The 16168-nt window shown below is 44.3% G+C and overlaps 1 protein-coding gene across 1 annotated transcript in view; it reads right to left on the bottom strand.

Annotated features, from left to right (window-relative positions):
* The window catches only part of LOC119813325 (protoheme IX farnesyltransferase, mitochondrial), a 111619-nt gene that overhangs the window by 79505 nt on the left and 15946 nt on the right, over positions 1-16168 (bottom strand). The window contains exon 4 of the mRNA XM_038328575.2: positions 3218-3342. Within this exon, the coding sequence (XP_038184503.1) occupies positions 3218-3342 (125 nt within the window). The remainder of the gene's footprint in view (positions 1-3217; positions 3343-16168) is intronic.

Here is a 16168-nt window from a genome sequence, read left to right as displayed (position 1 = left end):
TCTCATGATCTGATCAGCCAAAGGCATCCACAGCATGCTGTCTTTCAGTGGTTAAATTGAAAACACGTACAGACCGCTTTCATCCTTTGAAGGCATGCCCACTTGAAAGCCACGCCTGGGTCTTGAGTGGCGTGTGTATACACATTACAGAACGCTCTAGAGCTCGGCTTTTGCATGTCAGTGTCCGTGGTTCTCCACACATCTCCTAAGCACCTCTTACTGCCTTGTCACTCAGAGACTGAATCTCATTTTCTCTCCTTTAAACAAATGGAAGAATTGCTTTTCAAAGCTTTACTTTTTTTCTTCTCCCACAAAGAGATCACAGAAGCTGGATGCAAAGAAGAAACAGGGCTAAATGAATAACAGCTCAAATAAAGCACATAAAAATTTAAAATATATATAAGATGTTATTTGAATAGTTTTATAAATATGGACAGATTGTTTCCCTCCCCTAGATCCCATGAGTAGCTGACATACTCTTTAATGTGAACACTACCATCCCCCCCCCCCCAAAAAAATACCTCTTTACCTAACTGTTATTCCAAAGCCCAGTTCAGGGGCCGGAAAGACGGCTCAGCATTTAAGAGCACTAGCTGCAGAAGAGCCAGTTTTGATTCTCAGCACCCACCTGGTGCTCACAACCCTATATAACTCCAGTTCCAGGAAATCTGATGCCTTCTTCTCATCTCCACAGGCACTAGGCACGCACATAGTGCACAGACGCATAAAAACAATACTTTGTTTAGTGCTGCCTACTGTGCTTGTTCTGTTCTGCTCACACGATTTAGACTGCTGGTAAATGGCCCTGTACTCCTTTGTTTCTTAACTTTCTGACACTGCCTAATAATAATGAAAACAAGACACCAAGGCTGCAGCTTGGGGTGCTGGTAAAACCCTAATAACATTAGAGCGCACTCTGCTGAGGCGCACCACAAGGCTTTAAGTACACCACCTCCAAACACAACTAGATGCCAGCCAGGCGGAAGAAGGCTCACAAACAGAGAGTGCAAACCCATCTGCTGCGTGTGCTCACTGAGCACACACCACTCCCAGCCCTGAAGAGGGCTGGCAAGGCCCAGTGACACATGGAGAAGAATGTGACAAAATGTCCCAGGAACGGGGTGGGGGGGGGGGAGACAACATGAGGGATCCAGGGCTGGAAAACCAACTGAGAAGGAAAATCACCACAGGGGCAGACACTGCAATTGCTTGGTACCAAAAGAATCCAATCATGAAGTCTGTGGCTTTCCTCAATGTTCTGAAAAATCTTACAGAACCTAATCCACCCCTTGTAGCAAGTCCACAGGTATGGACCTGGAAACCGAGCAGCTAAAACTCAATCCTGTAAAGCTTCTAACTTCTCAACTGGGGCCCAGTTCCTGACAGTTTCTGCCTAAATAAACGAACACCATCCACCTCTTCCCCTACAGATACTTCCTTGTGATTGTTAAAAGGGTTGTTTTCCTTGTGTGTGTGTGCACATTCATGGTACTCAGAGGTCAACCTCAGGTGTTGTTCACTGGCCTGTGACTTGCTACATGGAATCGGCTGGCCAGCCACCTAGTTCCAGCGATCTGTTTCCATCTCCCAAGCACTGGAGTTATAAGCCTGCCATCACACTTGGCTCTTTTCACATGCTCAGGGAATCAAACACAGGTCCTCTTGCAAGTACTTTACTAACTGAACTATCTCCCCCACTCCTAAGAGAGATGTATTCATAAAAAATAAATATTGAGCTAACATTTTTGGAGGGCAAGAGGTAGGAAATGTGTGTAAGTTCGAGGCCAGCCTGATCTACAGAGCTAGTTCCAGGACAGCTAGGGTTGTTACACAGAGAAACCCTGTCTCGGAACAGACAGACAAACAAACAAACATCAGGCCAACGTATGTGGCATAAACCTTTAGTACAAGCACTCAGGAAGCAACGGCAAGCAGATCTCTGTGAGGTCTACACAGTGAGTCCCAGGCTAGCAGACTGTCTCAAAAGTAACAATAATAAGAAATCCTATTTGAAACGCATAACATCCTCCCAACAGTGCACATAACATTATGGAAGCACACGATTTTAAGCGTTACCAAATAACACTCCCACAGACTAGCTTCTTCTATGTGGTGTCCTGTGAGCATCCAAGCTGGCTCCTATGTGAAAACTGTGCCAACTCCTTCTGGGTGTTCTGGGGATGAGACAGTTTTCCTTAAGTTTTAGCCAAGGCTTTTCACTGTAGTATCTTATGAAAACCACAACGTCAGGGCACATCACAGTGGCCAGGCAAAGGAAAAAACCATTTCATAGGATTATCTGGGTACTTAAAATAGCCAAGAAGAAAAACGATCCATTAGAAACACTTAGCAATTAATTATATGATCTAATCTGGCTGTACATACCAAGAAAACTCTCTCTCTCTCTCTCTCTCTCTCTCTCTCTCTCTCTCTCTCTCTCTCTCTCTCTCTCTCTCTCTCTCTCTGTGTGTGTGTGTTTAAAACTAGGTATGTTCCTTTAAAGTACTCTGGGGCTGGAGAGATGGTCCAGAAGTTGAGAGTGCATGCTGTTATTCCAGGAGACCTGAATTCAGTTCCTAGCACCCAAGTTAGGTGAATTACAACCACCCGTAACTCTAGCTCCTCAAACGGTGATGCTGCTGCCTTCCCTACACACCTGTACCCACATGCACATAGACATGTGCAGACATACACACCTACACATAATTTAAACTAACAAACATGAAAATACTGCATTTTGCACAGTGGTTTAAAATGCAGAGACTGTGCACGGTGGCACATTGCTGCAGTACTAGCACTTGAGAGGCAGTGGTACAGTGTGTTTAAATCCTCCTCAGTGACATAGCCAAGCCATGCTAAAACATAGACAAACAAATAAAATAAGAAGTAAAATACAAAGAAATAAAACTACATCAACAGCATATAACCGCAGTGAAGTCAAGGAAATGTTTCTGAAATGAAGAGAACACAAAGTTCTGGCAGTTTTCAATGCTTTTTAGCCCAAAGAATCCTGGCCACTTCAAATACACTCTGCCTCACTCTGAAAATCATTTGCCTCAAAAATCAAACCAAACTAAACCAGAGTCCTCCACAGGCCACCTCTGTGGGTGCAGGGTGCTTCTGCAGCAGGGCACAGGCTCTGGGGAGCTCTTCAAACACATAGGCACAACCCAGCCAGCAAGTGACAACAGCATCACCTGCTCAGAGGAGAACTGACCTGATTGATGGAGTTGGCAGCACAGGATGCAAGGCCTGTTCCAAGGGAAGTCAGCAGGAAGCAGGGCCAGTCAAAAGGGCCTGGAGCCAGCGCAAAGCCTGCTGAAGTGGTGCTCACGACGAGAGCTGTAACACATCAACGGAAATGCTGGTCAGAAGCGGGATTTTCAGGCACATGGTACAGGAGCAGTCTCCCACTTGATGATCCTACAGACTCCAGATGGATGTACTTACATTTAAAAAAATCCACATTCTGGGCCAGCAAAATGGCTTCATGGGAAAAAGTTCCTGCCACCAAGCCTGATAAATTCAAACCTAGAACCCACGTGGTAGGAGAGAACCTCCTGTAAGTTGTCCTCTGACAGCCAAATACACAACATGGCATGTATACAAACACACATATGTACACCTGCATGCACACATACACACACAATAAAATGTAGTAATTTTTAAAAATCTGCATTTTTTGATTTTAAAATTATATGTATATATTATATAAAAATATTTTCTTTTAAATCCATTAGACTCAGAGGAAGGAAAATAAAACAGGTCTTCCAAATTCATCATTCACTCATTCATTCAACAAATATTTATGGACTACCAATCTGTGAGCAATATTATGCCAATGCTAACAACTATAAAAGATAGAGCTGTGCTCAGTGTTCTGACTACAGCGAGAGATGCAGGGACCCTGTTAGTAACTGAACTGCATAGCAGCAAACAGTGAGGGCTTGAACTCTGCAGAGAACCCCAGATCATAGTAATGGAGGCCTTGCCTCCAACAGAGGAAGTTCCTGGGGCCAGAATGGAATAGAGCAGCAGGTTTTCAACCCGTGGGTCACGATCCTTTTGGGGAGGGGGGGGTGTCAAACAGTTCTTTTATATGAGTTGCCCTAAGACTATCAGAAAATGAAGATATTTACAGTACAGTAACAGTAATAAAATGACAGTTATGAAGTAGCAATGAAATAACCTTGTGGCTGGGGAGTCACTGAAATAAAGGGCCGCAGCAATAAGAAGGTTGAGAACCACTGAAATACAGGAAGACAGTAGGACCATGGCCACCAAGAAGGTGTAAAACAAAGCCATGTAACTCATGCTAGCATGAGGCTGCTGTTCTGGGGAGCCCTGGCGTTTCCTTCTTTGGGTTTACAGAAGCTGATGGGACCAAAAAGAGTCTATGAGGGCCATGGAGGTGAATAGTAAGAATTCCCCAGAAAATCCTTGAGCATTTATGAGATAATCAGGAAAGCTTCAAGACAGCACTGTGCTAGCCTTTGGGAGGGAATGCAGAAGGGGAGCATGTGATGGGTGTGCAACACAACAGGGAGATGGGAATGCCTTGTGCTCTACGTGGACAATGTGACTCAAACTAGCACACTTTCCACCTCCGAGCGGCTTTGCACACTGGGAAACATAGACAATGTCTGGAGACATCGTCTGTGTGTCTGTGTGGGCCGGTGCATACAAGCACTGAAGGTCAGAAGACAATTTCATGTGTTGCTGTAGTGTAGGTGTGGCCAACATATTTTTTAGAGGCAGAGGCAGTATCTAACCATACCCTGAGATTTGGTAAATAGGCTAAGCTGCTGGCCTGAGAGCCCCAGGGATCCTCCTGTCTCTGCCACACCAGAACTCAGATTATAAATGTTCACCATGCCAAGTCAGGCTTTTTTTGGGGGGGTGGGGTAGATTCTGAGACTAAAACTTGAGTCCTCACGATTGCTGAATGAGCCCTGGAGCTCATTTTGGTTGTTGTAACTGGGAGGAAGAAATGCCGCTGTTTCTGGAGGGCAGATGCCATTGTTCTTCTGTTTATCTTTCCTGTGGGCACAGGAAAGCCCACTAGGAACTTTCTGGTCTACTCTAACCCCGTGATCTAGTGCAATCTGTCACTACAGGGGCTCCTTCCCTAACGGCTCTCCAGATCCCACTATGTTTCTCTCTGGAATGAACTGGGAACAGATCACAGTACCCGCTGCAAACCAAGTGCTTGGAACTGTACCCGTGATCACTTCCAGCTGCACGAAGCGCACCCACCTCTCTCCAGCTAGCACACTATTGCCCAGTCACGTGGTTTCCGTCTGTTCTTTGACCACTTGAAGTCATGTGATTCAGGGTCCTTGTATGTGGCTTCCTTGAGCTAGCTCCTTCTCTTTCTTTGGGTTTCATCTAAGATATCCTTCTTAGGGAGAATATCCCTGGTCACCTCATCAAAAGTAGGCCAGCTCAGTAACTCCCTCCCCGACAGACATCACTCACCACACACTGGATCCTTACAAAAATGAGAGCTCCGTGAAGGCAGAGCCCTGTGGGAATGGTTTCTGGCTCTGTTTTCAGGGTTGCCACCATGGCAGGAATAGAGCAGGGTTTACTGAAGGCAGAGGAGGAAAGGTGATGGCTGCCAGATTGGACTGGATGTATCTGGTAGCCCTGGGAGTCCATGCAGGAAGGTGATCCACAGGTACAGTTCAATCTAAGAGCAATGTCCCTGGCCATGCAGGGGCAGAGAAACGATCCCATTAAACCCCTGTGGATGAGCATATTCCCAATGAGCAACTGGAAAACTAAAGGGTTCTAAGGGACATTTGGATTGGAGAAGTGTCAGAACGTGGTGTGTGGGTGAGGTGCAATAAGAAAACAAGGAAAAGAATGGCAAGGGCTACATTTAACAGTTCAGTTAGCTAGCAAGCCACGGTGATCTTCCTGCCTCTTCTTCTGCAGCGGTAGGGCTACAGGCATTCACCTTCACAACAGCTTTTACATGGCTGCTGGGGATTCAAACTCATGCCCTCCTGTGCTTGTGCAGCAACTACTGCTGGCTGAGCCATCCCCTCAGCCTGGTTTCTAGAAGTTCTAGATGATGATGATGATGATGATGATGATGATGATGCTGTGTTCCATGTCCTTTGAAAGGTGAAACAAGTGTGTGTGCTAAGATGACTGTCAACACAAGCCAGCTTTCTGGGCCTAGAACAAGTACCGAGAAGGGTTTATTGTGAATTGGAGAGATTTTACTCCATGATCAGTTTCCCACTACTCAGGACTTGAGATTGCAACTCATGGCCAGAATACAAGGAAGAGAGATGAAGGAGCTGTGCTCCCACAAGTCGTATCGTCGTCCCCCCATATTGCTCCACCCCCTCACCCACCCACCCCACTACCACCTAGATCCTGCCTCTTAAGGCTCCACTACCTACTACCTACGTCAGCACTACTGGGAGGGAAGGCTGGGAATGCATGGCTTCTGAAGGGCACTGAAAATCCAGACTACAGTGCCCTCTGAATAAGAGTCTAGCGCATGGGTGCAAATGCAGTGAGCACTTGCAGCTCCATGGGAGCTCCCCCAAGAGCAGACAGGCAAAGGACTGAGCAGCAAAGGTGCAAGGGCAGGGCAGAGGATGCATGGCTAGATACAAGAGGACAAGCAGGGTGGGAATGAAGAGACAAAGGAAGCTGCTCAGACATCAGAGGCACAATGCAACCCACCTGTCCCCCAGGTTCGGCACTGCAAGTCACAACAGGTGCGCATAAGGTGGTGGCAACAGCTAGCACCTGGCGGCACCTGGAACAGTACAGCAGGCGCAACACTCAAACATATTTCAAAGGAAATATTTTGGAAGAAGTTTTTTAGCTCTGATTCTGTAATGACTTATGTTCCAAAGGCAATTCCATGGTGATTCTAGGCTTTGAAAACAGTAGTTGTAGGGACATGTCACCCATGCGCTAAGAAGAAAGAATCAGCCTCTAGTCCTGAGCACATTTAGGGCCTTTAAAGAAGGCTGACATTCCAGAGTAAGAACAAGGCTCCCACAGGCTCCTCCAACAATAGTCCCGAGAGGAAGCACTTCACTTCTTCAAATGCCACACCACGAACTGCAAAGCTTCAGGGAACATAGGCTTTTGTGAGAGTCACCTAGCTTTGCACAAGTCGACAGGTGGCTCCATGCATATTGCACAACCAAAGGAACATCAAGAACCAAGACAACCCTGAGAACCCAGGCCAGTGCTCAGTTACAGAGGATTTGGGAGATGAGAGAGACTGATGGACCAAAAGGTTTCCTTCTTACAATCAAACTTAGTAGACTGCTTTCATCCAGAGTCAGTCAGTCAAAACAACTGGTGACTCTACTTTAAGGCTTAAACTTTAAACCAAAAACAAACTACTCACAAACAAGAGCAGCTAAATGAAAATCCATTAGAATATTATCAGCATACAACTAGTAAACCCTAGATACACCGAAAAAAGAACAAGTTTAGAAATCTGCAAATGCATAGCTCAACTTTTTATATTGTGCATGGTAGCACAAGACTGGAACCCCAGCATTTGGTAGGCTAAGGCAAAGGCAGGAGAATCAAAAGTTAGTTGGTAGGTAGCCCGGACTAAAGAAAGACCCTGTCTCAGAATGAATCAACAGCAGAAGTCAGTTACCCTCACAGTAACTGACAACGTGCTATAATCAACCAAATGTCAAAAACAAAACAGCCTGAATGAAGACTGCCTAAGCCAAAAAGGGCACACACAATTAGAAGAAAATTTACGAGGGCGGTGGTGGAACACGCCTTTAATCCCAGCACCCAGAACTCAGGAGGCAGAGACAGACAGATCTCTGAGTTCAAGGCAAGCCTGGTCTATAGACTGAGTTCTAGGATAGTCAGAGCTACACAGAAAACCTGTCTTGAAAAAAAAAAAAAACTAAGAAAAACAAAAAAGAAAAAGAAAAGAAAATTTAATCAGAGGAAGAAGTATCATAGTCTTTTTCATTCATCCCACTATTTGACTGGGTGGAAACCACAGAAAAAAAATACAGATTTCTGACCCCCAGGCCTAGCCAACAGCTGAGAGACATAGAAAACGGTTTGCAAAAGACCAACAAAGAAAATGGAAAAGGGTTTAGAAAGAAGTAACAGCGATAAATTTACAGAATGGGCTTAAGTTTAGAAAGCACAAATTATAAGTGGTAACACACACACAAAAATGACAGCAACCACTCATTATTGTGGTAGAATTTGGGAACTTTAAGACTTTTCTAGAAAGGATCACAAGCCAACAAAGAATGCATTTACTGACTAAGTCAAAGCAATTAATTGAAGGAAAAAGGAAGAGAGAGTTGATGAATTGTACGAGCAACACTGAGCAGAGCAATGTCCTCATACAACACAGCTGCAATTAAGCTTCACATTGATTTCCTGGGATTCATTACATGGAATCATTTTGCAACACCAGGATCTCATTAAGAGCGAATGTAATATATTCTTTCATTAATAACTCTTGAGATTATATTTTATTTGGTAATCTCATATTCTGTCCCTTCGCAAATAAACATAAAATCAATGCTGCCAACCAAGCATGGCCCATTCAGTCCAGGCCGAGGTGCAGCACTGCAAGCTGATGCCTGAGAAAGCACAAGAGTAATAACCCCATTCCTTAAAGCTTGACCCAGTCTTGCTCCGGAGGGGGTGCTCAGCCAGAGAACTCCATGCTTCCGCTTTAAGAGTGAGCAGCAGCTCCACTCAGCTGCCACCCGGAATACACGGCACCACTGAGTCCTAACATGAGTCAGTCTGTTCTGAACCGCCCACCAGACTAGCCTAAATGTGGTGTGGGCATCCTATTTCCAGATCCTTCACTCTCAGTTTCACGTGTCTGCTTGCCTCCTCCAGGGGGAAGCTTCAACTTCTGTTCCTATGATTAAAATGTTTTATTTTGTTAGAATCGCAGCACACACTGACTGGCCTGAGGAAACAAACACCTTGCTCCAACCTGCCATTGATAGCCACCTGCTGAAGATTCTAGGTAGCTTCTAGGAACTAAAGAGTGGCAGAGCGGCCAGAACGCATGCTGGGTCCTCAGGTCACAGGTTGAAGACATGAATTCTACCGACAACCACTGCACTTGGACCCTGATCTCCAAATGAAGATGAAGATGATGGTCCCGACCAACAGACACCTTGATCTCAGCCCAGGGGAGACCGAGCAGAGAATCTACACCAGGTCAACAGCCCCTTAGAAAAGCGGTGAGACAGTGACTGTCTCAAGCTGCTCAGTGTGTGGCAAGGTTGGTGCTTAGCAAGACTAGCACAATAGCGGCAGAGGACAGAAACATACTCAGGGACCATTTACAGACCACTGCAGCATGCGGGTGGGACTCAAACGTCTGCGTTAGCTGACAGCCATGCAAGCAGATCTCAGGGTTTCATTGCTGAAGAAAGTATGAGCAAGCTAGACTACAGCAGAGAAACAAAACTCCCAAGCTCAAAGAAAGACAAACGTTAAGATGGAAAATTATGAACTGTTAAAAGGCAGTCAAATAGTCTAACCTCTCTTGGGAGAAATGCTAATCCCAGCCTGGGGACCGACCCAAGGCTCCGTGAGCCATCCAGACAGTGACCTTACATACCCAGTCCAAAGCAACATCCCTGACACACCTACCTAGCGATGGCAGTTCCTGTCTCTGCAACAATACTGGGTAGCTTCTACCTTCTTGGTACAAAGCTCCAATTATGCACAAGCCACCATGCCCAGTCTCTCCTCCTCTCTGAGAAGTATCCGGGGTAACCAAGCATGCTTGGATTCTGGACTCCTGTTACTGTTGATGCTGAGGACACTTGGTGGAGGCACAAAGGGTTTTCACTCCATCAAAAGCACTCAACACAATGATGGCGACTATCAAGGGCTTAATTAAGTGGTGCTTTGGTAACTAGTAAAATGAGCTCCCTAGAATTCCAGAGCAGCACTCCTCGGGCCACTCAGCTTGGGCTTCACATAACAAAGCATCTTGCAAAGGGACTGTTGGAAGCACACAAGCCGAACTCTGCTTAGGGGGTAGGAGTAAACAAACAGTGTAAACAGCTTACAGTGCCAAAGTCAAAGTGTCTTGATATGTACTCAAAGCAACAAAACCACTGTGTTCCAACAGTGGCAAGTGGCCACCTCAGAGACAAGGTAAGAAATAAGACTTCTGCTTATATTTGATTCTCATTTTCTCTCTTTCTGTCTTTCTCTCCTGGGAACAGAACCCAGGGCCTCACATGCTAACTAAGCACAATGCCAATTCTTTCTTTTATTTTTTTTTATTTTTATTTTTTTTGGTTTTTCGAGATAGGGTTTCCCTGTAGTTTCTAGAGCCTGTCCTGGAACTAGCTCTTGTAGACTAGGCTGGCCTCGAACTCAGAGATCCGCCTGCCTCTGCCTCCTGAGTGCTGGGATTAAAGGCGTGCGCCACCACCGCCCGGCTCAATTCTTTCTTTTATAATTAGCATTTTGCACACCTTAAAGTGAATCTATTGGTATAAGAGTACATGAATTTCACTTAGAAATAACTATGTCTTCTGTGACATTTGTATATAATAAATTATGCATATTATTCCCACACAGTGATACTTTCCACACAAGGAAGGCCATTAACAAAGTTGGAGAAGCCTGCTCTGCACAGGCAGCAAAGGAAGTGCTGGGAGAGTGAGCAGTTGGTTTTTGAAAATAGGGAACTGTGCGAGCACCCAGGGGCTCAGCAGATATAATATGGTAGCGTATTTAGTTCTCTGCTTTATGGGAAATTCTCCAGTGCGTGCTCCAAAGATTCATTTTCACAAAGATGAAAAGCTCACAAAATGAAGGGAAGACACCCACACACTTGCCCAGCGGATTACAAAATCATAAGCAGGCAGGCAAGCTTTAAACCCCCTTCCCCTCTATATGCACAAGGAATTCCACAGATGTGAGGAGTTTTAAAGGGTCACAGAGGAGAAACCCATCCTCATACTGGAAGTGCGTGTTAGGTGTCCCATCCACACAGCTGGGAAAGAGGTGGTTATATCTGTCACTGTAACCCGGCACTTTCAAGACTTCTTAGGCAGCATCCCTAAATCCATCCTCACAGTATATTTTCTAGAGGAGCTATGTAACTCCTGGGAAGGTATGTAAAAGTCTTCCTTAGAAACTCAAATTTCATCAGAATGTTTAGAGGCTTTCTATTCCAAGACTCACTGGTCTCTGAACACATGCATAACCAATCCATGTCCTTTTCCTTTCTCAGACTGTCAGCTGGACCACAAGGCTCACAGTCCACCGTGGTCATCTACATACGGATTTCCCATAAGCTCTGCTTCTTAATTCCTATTTATTTTTTAAGATTCACTCCCAAAAGAATTATTTGAAAAGCAAAATGGTGATGAACCAATCTGGACAACTGCTGATTTTGACACACTACCTGGTAGGAAGAATAAAGTCGTTAGCTAGATGACACTTTGAAATTTTCTATAGACTTCAACTTGCAAATAGATCTATCACTTTCCATTGTCACTGATGGCAGACACTGTGCAACATCATAAGCCAAACCCCACAAACCTAAACTGTGTTCTCAGAAAGAGTTTGTAGGTGTGCTTAGATCTGAAAGATTACTATGATATAACTTAATCCAGGTGCAGGAGGTAGTCTCTCCTGGTTTGCTAATGAGACCACGTCTTTTACTAAGTAGCTATTTTGTGATAGCCATGATTGTCTTTATTTCTACTAATGCCCTTTCTCCAACTGGTTGAATTTCTAATTTAAGTGAGGTTTTTAGGCTTCCCCAACCAGCAGCCTTCTTTGAACTTCTTAGTATAGTCTTCTCATCAGCATCCATATCAAAGGGGTAACAGTTCTTATGGGTATTGTTAAATATTGGTAAAAAGTCAACAGGGTATCAACCAGAAGTAACTGATTACCTATAATCACTTTGGGTGAAAAAATGAAATGTTTCATAGAGATTTAAAATAACAGCTGCAGAACTCACTAGGTCTCCACTCCCTCCCTTTTTCCCCTTTCCTATATACTTAATGACTAAGTCTGGTCTGAAAGACCTAGGACCAAATTAAACCTCTTACCTTCAAATGCACTGCCGCCAGAATGCAATGTTTCAGGATGGTTACCAAGGCAATTCATCAAGGAGCATTTGGTTTGCATTTAGAGTTAGCATTCAGCAAAGGGCAATCAAGTGCCCCTCAGCCCTCATGAAAATATAAATAAGAGCTGTTTACACTAAGCTAATGCCACCAATAAGTGAGACCACCCCCATCATTCTTTCAATTACCATCTCTCTTTGAACCTGAGACCTTTCCTGCTTTGAAACCCTATTTGTAGTATTTTTTTTCTTTTCAATAAAGAACTATTTCTTCTCAATATATTTTCTATACTCAATAACTTTACAACTTTGTTCTTTTCTTTTGAGATATAATGGTTAGATACCTAACAACCTTTCCATAAAATGACCCTCTAAAGCCAAAGCTCAGGCATGAAGGTTAAACTTCTGAGAAGTGGAGGCAGTCCCCAAAAGGAGTTTGACAGGAGGGAACTGTTAGCCAGGCGGTGTCCATTCAAACAGTGACACGTCTCTAAGTTTCTTACCCAAACTGTTCAGGTGACCACCTACCGCCAAGCACTGAAAAGGAGCATCTTCCTTCTGTCCGACAGTACTCGGTATTTCCTTCATCTGACTGCTCGCTCCTCTCCGAGCCTAACTCTACGCGCGGCAACTGTCATTCCTTCCCAGTGACGAAGTGGCAGCAGTGCCTAACTGCATCACCAGTCTGAGCAGCCGGCACAGCTTCCAACAAGAACACGCTTCACCATGCTGATGACGGACACTGGGAAGAATGCCCTTATGGACCACTGTCCGTAAGTAAACCTGGAAACCAACAGTCGCTTGCCAAGCCTAATGAAATTCACTGGTAACATTTATGTTCATTACTTATCTGAGCAAGAAAGACAATTCTTAACGGAAGAATATACATCGTTTAGAACAAACCAAAGTCTCTGACGATTCTATGAGCTCAAAGGGCAGCGTTTTCAAATTTGATGAAAATTTAAGAGAAATGAAGTGGGGCAGCCTCAATACTCAAGAGATATGCTGAGGAGGAAAAAAGTGGCAGGCTATAGACTTCAGGACACAAAGCCAGCAATAAGCAAACTAAGGGCCACAAAACACACCAACCTAAGATCACTTGGTTAGACACAGTATTCCTTAGCTGCCCCTAAGCAATAAACTCCTGCAGTACAGTAAAATACAGCCATGGAACACATTACTAACTTCAGACAAAAACAGATCACATGGTAATGGTAGTCCCACAAGATGCTATCACCTAGTGACACTGTGCCCACTCTGGCTTGTGTGATTAACACTCTGTGATGTCTGCACAATAAAGTCACCAACCAGAAAGGGTCCGTCACTAAGCACGGTAGCCTTATAATAGATTATTTGTCATTAAGAGGCTGAGCTGTGAATGAAATAGTGGACAGAATCCACCACACTTTCTTTTATTATTGAGCGACTAGTTCTTTGTCAGCTCCTTGTGTGCACGGCATTAGACACTAGCCAAGGGAACGGTGATGGTTAACAAAGGTTCAGCCTGGAGACTATTCTACAAGTCAGCCACCATACATTCCACACACTGGTAATGGAGCGTCACTGTGTGAAGGATACCAACAACTCCGTAAAGAACACTAGGGCTGCCTAGCCTACAGGCAGGAAGGTGGGTGTGTGCGTCCTGGAGATAGACCGAAGGGCTGGCTCAAGAGCTCTAGGGGGAGAGACTAGGCCAGCCTCTCCCCACCCAGAAATGAAGTCTCTCAGAAGGTAAATATGGACCAAACTACATGTCTGTCTTTATAAAGACAGTGGACAGACAACAGACTTCTCTTTGTATTTCTGACATCCAAGTTTACTACTCCTCCGTATTTGTGGCTTAAAAAAGACATTTGTAAAATTTCAACTACAGTAGAGTTTAGAAAGGTTTCCAAAACAATAGATGGACAAGATCTTTCTTCAGCAGTTACAACCTTGGAGCATTCTTTTGATACTTCTGTTAGTGTTTCATTCCTTAATCTTAAAAAAAAATTCTTTTTTATTATTGTTGTTTATATGTGTGCATGTGTACATGTGTGCATGATGTGTATACATATGTTATAATGTGTTATATAAATGTGTGTGTTATAGTGCAAGAGGAATAGGGAAGACAACCTTGTAGAGTTGGTTCTCTCATTCCACCTTTATGTGGATTCTAGGAATCAAACTTAAATTATTAAGCTTGCAAAAAAGAGCTATTACCTACTGAACCATCTTACTGAATCCCTTAATATTAATAAATGGGAAGTTACTACGTTTTGCTTTGAACTGAAAACTAAGCCCTCAATAATACTCCCAAAGGGTAATTAGGCACCCAGCCAAGTCTAGCATGCTGACTGAGAAGCAATCGCTTGGTGCACCTCCAAAGAGCTTCTTCAGACAGCCTGCTCCTAGACAGTGACCTGTTTGCAGCTGCAGACTCTAATAGAAACTCAGGTATCTAGAGTGATGGGTGGGGGCTAGGTAGACAGGCATAGGGATCGGAAAATAATGGCATGTGGGAATTCTCCTATAGGACAGGAACTACTCCCTTATGTTGTGTGAGATGAGAAAGAAGGCAGGTTTCTGGAGTTAAGAGGGATCCTGGGAAAGGGGGCGCAGCACTCTCCTCTCTAAGCATGCACGGGAACCGTCTATATCGGGGTCATCACTTGAAATTCAGATTCCCAGGCTACAACTCAGGCCAAGAGAGAAGGAATTTTGGGAGGACATGCTCAGAAACGTACATGAAAACAAGACCCCAAGGATCTGAAAGGTGTAGGAAGCTAGAGAAATACTGGAGAGTTGCTTAGACTGGGATTTGAATGCCGGGCTTTTAAAATGATGGACATTGAAACTCCGCCATATTTTAGCTTCCCTTGGGGCTGGCTGCATGCTACACAAACCTGGCACAAGACACAGCGGAGGCTCCTCTTGGGAGCTTCCCCTCTCCTCTTGTAAGGTGGTTCCTGACCTTCTAACTTTGCCCATGTTCATGTCGCTGCCCAGAGGAAGAGGAGAGCGTAGAAGACATCTTGTGGTCTTAGGGTCATACATCATGAACCAGTGAGAGAAAGGAAGACACAAGGTTTCATGGTAGAATCCTGAAAAAAATAACTCAGGACTTCTTGACAAGAGCGCAGAAGCTCCAGCTCTTCAGAATTCCCATCCAGGCAGCCGAGCCCATCCTCAGTTCTTGTTTCTCTCTCTTTCCCTGAAAATTGCCAATATTGTCGGAAAGGGATCTTCATCCTCAGGAGAAATTTATTTTTACCTTTTTCTAGCATTAAATACAGCATTTTGTACTTAACAACTAGTTCAATCAACATGAAATTGAATTTAAGACAAGTAAATCCCAAATTAATAATGATACGAGGAGAAAACAGCAAATTAGCTAAATGTACTTTCACCACATTAAAAGCAAAACAAAATAAAACTGGTTAAGGGCTGGAGAGATGACTCAGAGGTTAAGAGCACTTCTGCTCTTGCAGAAGACTCAGTCAATCCTAGCACCCATATGGCAGCCCACAACTATCTGTAACTCCAGTTCCAGGGGATCTGACACCCTCACTCAGACATATACGCAGGCAAAACACCAATGCACATAAAATAAAAATAAGTCATTCAAAAAAGGGCTTTTTTAAAAGCCAGTGGTGATGGTGCATGCCTTTAATCCCAGCACTCAGGCATAATGGTATATTATTTGTGCTTTAATAAATAAAACTTGCCTGAAGACCAGAGGGCAAGGCAGTCATACTAGTGATGGAGGAGGGTCATCTGTATATCTGTTGTTTCATTGGTTAATTAATAAAGAAAACTGCTTGGCCTGATAGGTCAGAACATAGGTAGGCGGAGTAGACAGAACAGAATTGTGGGAGAAAGAAAGCAGAGTCAGGCAGACGCTTCAGGCAGTTGCCATGCCTCTCCTCTCTGAGTCAGACACAGGTTAAGATCTCTCCTGGTAAGCCGCCACCTCGTGGTGCTATACAGATTACTAAATATGGGTTAGTCAAGATGTGAGAATTAGCCAATAAGAGGCTGAAACTAATGGGCCAAGCAGTGTTTAAATGAATACATATTTCAGGTAAAGCT

This window comes from Arvicola amphibius, chromosome 4, assembly GCF_903992535.2.
Source record: "Arvicola amphibius chromosome 4, mArvAmp1.2, whole genome shotgun sequence".
In the NCBI taxonomy this organism is placed as follows: Eukaryota; Metazoa; Chordata; class Mammalia; order Rodentia; family Cricetidae; genus Arvicola; species Arvicola amphibius.
The sequence above is the reverse complement of the archived record's forward strand: the minus strand, read 5'-3'. Positions and strand labels throughout refer to the sequence as shown.